At 45.3% G+C, this 9,076-nt stretch overlaps 1 protein-coding gene across 1 annotated transcript; it reads right to left on the reverse strand.

Moving 5' to 3' along the window:
- Positions 1-3,375: 3,375 nt before the first annotated feature.
- On the reverse strand, positions 3,376-7,905 carry LOC135702590 (uncharacterized). Its single transcript, XM_065223641.1, has one exon. The coding sequence runs from the start codon at positions 7,903-7,905 to the stop codon at positions 3,376-3,378; it is 4,530 nt and encodes a 1,509-aa protein (XP_065079713.1).
- Positions 7,906-9,076: the final 1,171 nt, after the last annotated feature.

The following is a 9,076-nucleotide window of genomic DNA, read 5'->3' on the forward strand; positions in this document are numbered from 1 at the left end:
GGAAGGATTAGCGACGGAATGACAGCGGAACCGGAGGCGAATCACGCCCATTCTGACAATAGAAGGGCGGGAATTAATTGCTGTCACTGGCTGTTGTTTGTTGTAAGTTTTTGTCTTTTCGGAACAAATCTTCCGGGGGGTCCCTCGAACTCATTATTGGTCAACTCAGGCTCCAGCGGTGTTTGTTTTCAGTCAACCTAGCAGACGGTGCCAACCGGAAACTTTTCCGGGGAAAGTGGTAAGTGGAAAATTATAATTTTTCACTCATAAATCATTTCCTTCCTAACGTAGGTGGATGCGTGCGAAGATGGGTCCTTTCTTCCATTTGGGACGTCTGGGGGAGTGTTGCCAGGGAGAAGTGTTGATCGAAATTGTCGAGAGGAGCTCAAATTTGCTGGAGCAAGATTTCGAAACTTACTGGAGCTTAAAGAATTAAAACTTAACTAGTATTGCCGCAGGCTTGTGTATTATTTATTTATGAAGGTTTTAAGCTTGTATTAAATCAATTGTTGATTTTACAAATTTCGAGCATAGAATATTTGGCTTTAGAATATGTAGACCCCAATTAATGATTCCAGCACCATTGGAAAGGCTGCGTAACGAAGAGCGATACAGTCCTGAACGTTTTTTTTATAATAAATTTATTTATCAAAGCTCAATGACTGTAGCTTTCCGGAGCCGTAACTCATTATGCGTATTCCAAAGTTTCTTATAGCTAGAGTAAGTTACAGGTGGGGAAGGAAGACTAATGCTCTTGGCTTACTTGAGGTTCTTCTTTCCTTTATTTAACGTCGGACTCTGTTCCGCAATCTAGTGCCAATCACCGACGGACATCGATTGCCATCCATTGACGGCAATCGAATGTGCAGGAAGGCAGCTTCCACACCTGCGTACGATATCGCACCCATTCAAACACACATATGGGCCGGGACCAACGGCTTTACTTCCCTTCCGAAGGAAAACGTGACTAGAAATGTTTATGCCTCAGAAAAATCCCACCGACCTCGGCTGGGATTGAACCCACACGCATTGGGGTGAGAAAGCAGTCACGCTTACCACTACACCAACGGCGCCGGCATACTTGGAGTTATAGGTTACAATTAATGGGTAAAATGCTCCAAAAAATGGAAGTTAACTAGAACATCATGTATGTAAAAATTAGATTTTCTCAAAGACATGCAGATATCTGAACTTTTCAATAAAATTTTTTTTAGATTTTTTTCCATTGGGTCTATTTGGTAGACTCTACTGATAAAAAAAACTTTACGGAGCCAAAAGTCTTTATTTTTTTTTATTATAGTCACTTTAACACTCTTGGGTTATTCGTGACTTGTCCGGGGGTGAGATTTGAACTCGTGACTTTGACGTGAGAGGCATGGATGTTAACCATTACGCCGGGGTCGGCCCCCTAAAGCCTTTAAATTAATTCTGACATAAGAAATTGTAGCATTACTTATTATGTTTGATATTTTTGAATGGAAAAAGTTCACTAAATTGTATATTAAGAATGCCCAGTAATGTGGGTAGATCACCTTTTCGTGGTACGTTACGGGATGTAAGATCTACCACCGATTCCTAGTCCTGACTACTTCAAACTAGAGGAATAGGATTTTTCAGTAATCCAAGGAACACATCTTAGTCCTTGTTACTTTTTATGCCTTGTTGATAGTGACAAGACTCGGCTTTGTCTACCGAGGATGATCTTTAAACAAGGAAAAAAATGAGTTAGTTGTCTTCATCTATGTGATTCCTAATCTTCTATTCGTTGTTCCCTAGTTCCTGACTAGGGGAACAGGATTTTTCAGTAATCCAAGGAACACATCTTAGTCCTTGTTACTTTTTATGCCTTGTTGATAGTGACAAGACTCGGCTTTGTCTACCGAGGATGATCTTGAAAGAAGGAAAAAATGTGTTAGTTGTCTTCATCTATGTGATTCTTAATCTTCTATTCGTTGTTCCCTAGTTTGAAGTGGTTAAGACTAGGGTTCTGATGCATGGTCATTATCGGTGTCATACCTTAATTTTGTTGCTAAGGAATCCAATTTTGATTGACAAAGGGGCGCGCCTTTGGAGGGTGTTTCAACACTCCGAAGGGTATAAATAGCGGGACCTTTCAATTAGAGTCGGATCCTTGCGATAAATGCAAGAGTGACAACTGTAAAAAAAACGAATACTTCATCATTTCTCAATAGTGATGGAGTAATACGACATGCACTAAACTAAGGACACGGGATATACTACAATAGATCAATTTACTGGTCGCAGTAGGGTTAGGTCCCGAACAGAGAAAAAAAAAAAAAAATATTAAGAATCAGAGTTGCTATTCTCCGCAGTGTAAGCAAAGTGTGGAGATGAAAATAAGATTGCACTCGCGTGTACAGCTCACCTCACTCGAGTGCGATACAAACGCTCTCTCGTGCGTTGGCACTAGCACCAGCTTCGAGAGACGGAGCGCTTGAATTGTCAGTGAAAAGCACCGCAGAGATTGCCTCACTGGGGTGAGTTTAAACTCAGTGCCAACATTTCAAAGGGGCGTGATTGCTTTTGTAAACAATGACTTTAGCTGTCGATTTCTCGCAAATAAAAGCTCACCCTTCTAAATCAACAATGCTAGCTGGTAGAGGAAACATTCATCTACCTGCTAGTGTTATTAATTTTCATGAGTGAGATTTTATTCGCGAGGAAATGACGACTAAAGCCACTGTTTACAAATGCAATTACGCCCCTTTGAAATGTTGGCACTTATATATCATTTTCATTTACTGTAAGGGGTAATCCACAAAATATGAAATGTTTTTGAGAGATTATTAGTTTAATAAATAAAAAATATGAAATTATCCTCCCCCTCTCCCCAAAATGTTAAGAAGGAACCTAAATGTTCATAATTGTGAACATTCCCATTGTTACGGAGACGATGAAGTCGTTCGGACCTCTTAAAGGCAAACTCGTATGTTTGTTTGTTTAGAGTTAGCTTTTAGCTGTAAATTTATTATTTTTTAGTTTCAACGCATGTTTTTAGCACATTTTAGGTTACTTACAATTTTAATCCACTTCGTAAACAATTATTCGTCTGTCGTAACAATAGTTTATGCTTATTCGTTGAGTTCTTGTAAATGATATGTTTCAATTAGTATGTGTTTATTTTAAAGCAAAGTGTACTTACAATTATATTTATAATTAACAAATGTATAGTCCAACGTTTAACAATTACTAATTTTTAAGGTGTTGTATGTTCTGTGTTGATCATGGTAGTAACTTAACAATGATAAAGAAAGTGATAACTGACAACTCAAGCTGACGACTTCTCACTTGACGTTGTCCGGTGACGTTATCATTTAACCGTTAGTTCTACAGGGTATCGTCAGCGTTTGCTGTTTACGGGGGGTCTGGTACCGTTGCGCACACACTCCACCCCGTATTGCTTGAAGTTCCTTCAGCCATATCAACTTGCTCAAGCACGTCCAGTACCGCCAGCTTGGTCAACGGCCGCTGAAGTATACCCGTCGCAGTCCTCACATTTGCGCTTCGTATGCGTCCATCCTTCCCCGGATACACCTTCTCAACGACTCCTCGCTCCCAGCTATTCCTCCTTGCCTCGTTCACGACTACGACCAAGTCTCCGACTTGGATCGGTTTCACTTCCTGGAACCACTTCGACTGTCGTGAGATGACTGGAATATATTCTTTTATCCACCGATTCCAAAAGCGGTCAAGCATGACTTGAACGTGGTTCCAATTAGAACGTATAGCCGATGTAATATCCAACGGAGCGACGGTTGGTTGACATACTCCGTTGGAGCTTAGAAGTAAGAAGTGGTTCGGGGTAAGTGCTTCACTTTCCTTCGAATCCAGCGGAAGGTAGGTAAGAGGACGAGTGTTCACCATCGACTCTGCTTCCGCCAACGCCGTGATGAAGGTTTCTTCGTCCGGATTCCTTGGCATCTCCATGGCGGCCAGACCAGCCTTCACGGAACGCACCAATCTTTCCCAGATGCCGCCCATATGCGGAGCATACGGAGGATTCAGCTTCCACTGCGTTGCTGCATTCGTGAACGTTGAGGCCAGTTCATGATTAACTTTCTTGATTTCTTGTTGCAGTTCCTTCCGAGCTCCTAGGAAATTTGTTCCCTGATCCGAATAGATCTCCAGAGGTGCACCACGCCGAGCGATGAATCTTCGCACGGCTAACTTGCATGATTCCGTAGACAAAGTGAACGCAACCTCCAAATGAACTGCCCGCGTTGTGAGGCAGGTGAATAATGCCACCCAGCGTTTCACGGTACCACGCCCAAATCTGACAGTAATTGGTCCAAAATAGTCCAAACCAGTAAAGGTGAACGGCCTGACGTATGGAGTTAGACGCGCTTCCGGAAGTTGGCTCATACGGGGAGGCTGTGGAATCGTCTTGCGCATTTTGCACCTGCAACACTCCTTTACCACCTTTCCTACCGCAGCTCTGAGCTCGGACACATGGAACTGTTGCCTGATCTCGTTTACGATCGTCTCTTTATTTGCATGCCCGAATTTTCGATGAAAGCTGTCGATGATCAATGCCGTCACGTAATGGGTTTTGGGTAAAATCGCAGGATACTTTGCTTCAAAGGCCAGCCAGGAAGCAGCACCGATCCTCCCATCCTTTCGGATTACGCCATCAGCTCCGATGAATGGACACAACTTGTAGATCCTGCTACTCTTCGCCACTGCCTTACATTGGATTAGTGGGACTTTATTGTTGGATTCCAAAGAAGCATACTCATCAGCGAATACTTCACGTTGAATCATTCTCAGCACCGTATGTTCAGCTTCCCGGAGCTCTTCGCTGCTCAGAATCTCAGGATTCGGAAGTGGCAGCTTGTTCTTCTTCCTCAAGCAGATGTCTCGGAATCGCCGCACGTACCCTACAGTCCTAAGCAATCTTTCCCATTTCGAGAATCGGTCAAACCCAATTGTTTCACCTGCTACTGCTGTGCGATGGATGTTGACTGCCCGTATCTCCTCAGAAGTTGTACATTCCATTTCCTGTTCTGGCCACTCTAGCTCATCCTTGTAAAGGAATTCCGGGCCTCTGAGCCACCTACTATTTACGGTAGCATTCGGGCCGTTTCCCCACTTCGTGGCTTCGTCCGACACGTTCCACCTCGTAGGCACCTTTCTCCATTCGGATACGTCAGTAATTTCCAGAATGTCACCGACCCTGAAGGCTACAAATTGATGAAACTTCCGTTGATCAGATCGAAGCCAAGCCAGGACAGTGTTCGAATCGCTCCAGAATATCTTCCTGTTGATTGGAATGGTGTGACTGGCAATGATGGTTTTCATCAGCCTTGCACCGATGACAGCAGCTTGCAGCTCTAGTCTCGGTACAGAGAGTTGTTTGAGTGGTGCAACCTTGGTTTTGGACGCTACCAGACAGCAGCGGATAGTTCCACGATCTACGATCCGGAAGTAGGCAGCTGCCGCATAGGCAGATAGACTTGCATCCACAAAAACGTGTAGTTCCAGAGTCTCGAAGGCTTTTGGACCATATCCCGGGAAATAGCAGCGTTCTATTCGCACATGTCTCAGATCTTGGAGTGCTAGAACCCACCGTTGCCACAATGGGAAGATTTCCCCTGGAATTTGTTCATCCCATCCTATACCCGATCTCCACACATCTTGCACCAACACTTTGCCGTGGATCACGAAGTTTGCCACCAGCCCAAGTGGGTCGAATACGCTCATGACTAGGCTGAGAAGTTCCCTTTTGGTAGGATAGGATATTCCATTCAACAACTTCTCGAGGTCGCTTCGAAAGTGTATCGCAAAGGAAAATAAGTCTTCTTGGGGTAACCAGATCATGCCCAAAACTCGTTCTGAGCCGCTACCTTTCCCCACCACAAAGTTCTTCGTCGATTCGGTTGGTTCTTCACCAATCTTCTTGAGTACTTCTGCAGAACTAGACAGCCAATGTCGAAGTTCGAATCCTCCGCGTTCATGTACAGTTTTTACCTCCTTTGCCAGTTGTACTGCTTCTTCTATTGTGTCAACGCTATCCAAATAGTCGTCGACATAATGGTTTTCCACTACTGCGGCTGCAGCCCTGGGAAACTCCGACGACTGCTCACTAGCGTTTAAATTCTTCACGAACTGGGCAGAACATGGTGAACAGGTTGAGCCAAATATAGCCACATCCATCACGAAGACTTGCACCGGTTCCAAGGGGTGGTTTCGCCAGAGAAACCGCAGTGCTTGGCGATCTTCGGGCCTAATGAACACCTGGTGGAACATCTCCTTTATGTCAGCGTTGATGGCTACCTCCTTTTGTCGAAATCGGCACAAAACGGTTGGAAGCGACTGAAGCAGATCCGGACCTTTAAGAAGAACGGAATTCAGGGAAACACCGTTCACCGTTGCTGCGGCGTCCCACACTACACGAACCTTCTCTGGCTTTTTGGGATTCGTCACTACTCCCAGTGGCAGATACCAAACCTGGCTTGGATCGGTCTTCTTTAGCTCCTGTTCTGTGGCTCTATGAGCGTAGCCTTTGGCTATGTAATCAGCCATCTGGTCCCGCACCTTCTCGTACAGATTTGGATCCTTCGATAACCGCTTTTCCAGGCACTGCAACCTTCTTTCCGCCATAGGCCTGCTGTCAGGAAATTTCACCTTGTTCTGCTTCCACAACAGGCCTGTTTGGAACTTTCCTGAATTTGTACGCACTGTAGTGGCTTCCATCAACTCACGAGCTCGTTTTTCACTGGTTGACTCGACAATTTGGTTTGCACCAACGCCTGCACCTTCAAAGGTGAAGAAGCTTTTCACCATCTCGTGAAGCTCGTCATTCGTTGGACGATTGCAGACGTGCATAACTCGGTGGGATAAAGTAACATTCCCATCTCCTGATCTCCCATACAGCGTCCAGCCTAGACGAGTCTTCGCCGCAACCGGTGCATCCGCTTTACCTTCCCTAAGTTTGAGAGGCGTCTTCAGTTTGGTGTTATCCAGACCGATCAGTAACCCTGGTACAGCATCATCGTAACTTGTAACAGGAAGCTCTTTCAAATGAGGAAATTTGGCCTGCAGTTCATTGAAGTCAACGGTTTGATGAGGTAAGTCCAAGCTGGATACTGTGTGTACCCCAGTCAATGAGAAGCGCTTGTTAGAGTTGCTTCCGGAAATCTCCACTTGCACTCGTCGGGAATCTTCCTCGGTACGCTTTACACCGTTGGTCCACTGCATGCACAGCGGAAACACCGGTCCCGTGACACCAAGCTCCTTAGCTATAGAATTCTCCAGCAACGTTGAATCTGATCCCCCATCGAGAAAGGCGAACGTGTTAACTGTTTTCCCGTTAGCGTGAAGTGAAACCGGAATGATGCGGAACAGTATCCTCTGATGTTGATGTTGATGAACCGTCACTACGCCTTTGCTTGTTGTTGTAGCTGACCTTCTGAAATTTTCTCCATCTAGTGGATTTCCCGGATGTAGGAACCTGTGATGATGTTCTTGGCAACCGTCAGTTCCGCATACTGGAGCCTTGCACGGCCATTTACCGTGCGGATATAAGCACCGTTTGCATAAATGTGCTTCCTGAACTGCCTTCCAACGATCATCGAGTTTCTTCGCCTTGAAGGTGGGACATTCCTTAGGCTTATGTCCAGGGGTTTGACATACTGCACACGGCCGTACGTTAGAAAACGTTGGTGCTTGAGATTCACCCAGTTTGTCTTCGTTGTTGTTGTTTTTCTCAGAGCTTTCTGGGTTGGTCTCGGAGCGAACCGAATTCACAAACGCCTTTCCTTTCTGTCGATCTGGTTTCGTGCATTCCGAAAATCCACTGCTCACACTGCTAGCGGCGTTGATGATGGTGTTCATGTAGTCAGCAAAGGCGCGTAAATCCTCTACCAATACAGATTGCTTGTGCATTGCCCATCCCAATTTGATATTGGCTGGCAACTTCTCCACAAGCTCTTGGAGAAGTATAGGATTAGCCAAATGCATCTCTTGTCCAGCTGACACCAAATGAGCACAAAGGTTGCGAACTACCAATCCGAAATTTACTAGAGTCTCTAGCTTTTCCGGTTTCGGTGTAGGAGTGCTGCGAACTTCATTGAGCAGCATACCAATGATAGCATCTGGTCGGCCATACAACATACGAAGGGTTGATACAATCTCGCCAACGTTCGATGGATGTAACAAAAAACTGCTAACCGCTTTTCTTGCATCGCCTTTCAGACAGCGCTGCAGTCTCAAAAGATTTTCGGCATCCGTGTATCCACACATTTGCGTCGAGGTTTCGAAATTACTCCAGAATAATGGCCACTCCACAGGGCTTCCCTCAAACGATGGAAGATCCTTCGGAACCACATGACGTGCAGCTAATTGGTGGGCGTCTGGTCCTCTGAATGTATCTTGAGGAGGTGGATGATCCGTGTTAGGGAGGTTAGTTACTCTGGAATTGTTCACCGCCATACGAGTACCCGTTGGAACTTGTTGCGAATAAGACATGGCAGGCTGATTAAATTCGTGACCCATGTACCCAGAATTTCTATTCTGTCCCCAATTCCCATCCGAATATGACACAGGCAAAGGATTTGAATAATTGGCTTGCTGTGTCACAGACGATGGCGGTATATAATGGTTAACGGAGACCCAAGGATTTTGAACAAAATTTTGATTTGCTTCTCGCAGGTCATGCACGTAACATCGATTACTCACCGCCGTCGTTGGGGGAGTATACTGACCCACTACAGGATTGACCGCCACGTTTTGGCCGTTGTACATACCCTGGTAAATCATCGAGGCTGATGGTTGCATACCCGAGATGATCGGCTGCGTCATATTAACCACACGTCTTGCTCCTAGATGCTCCTCAAGCGGTATGCTTCTTGGCGTTGAATGGTAAGATGGTGGTGGTATAAAATACGAAGGCTGCTGCCAAACGGACTGAGCTGCACCTGACTGCGCATACACCGGTACTGAAGATGATGATACCATGGGCATATGTGATGGTATTGGCCAAGCTGACGATGACGATACCTGCGATTATAGTGGTTGGTACGAGGTAGACGATAGCGTAGCAGGATACTGCGTATAC

Source organism: Ochlerotatus camptorhynchus, unplaced genomic scaffold, assembly GCF_037179485.1.
Source record: "Ochlerotatus camptorhynchus isolate MF236.1 unplaced genomic scaffold, CSIRO-AGI_Acam_v1.1 ptg000193l, whole genome shotgun sequence".
In the NCBI taxonomy this organism is placed as follows: domain Eukaryota; kingdom Metazoa; phylum Arthropoda; class Insecta; order Diptera; family Culicidae; genus Ochlerotatus; species Ochlerotatus camptorhynchus.

Excerpts from the sequence above, each read along its gene's own strand:
- LOC135702590 (XM_065223641.1), bottom strand. The coding sequence starts at position 7,905 with ATGCACAAGCAATCTGTATTGGTAGAGGATTTACGCGCCTTTGCTGAC.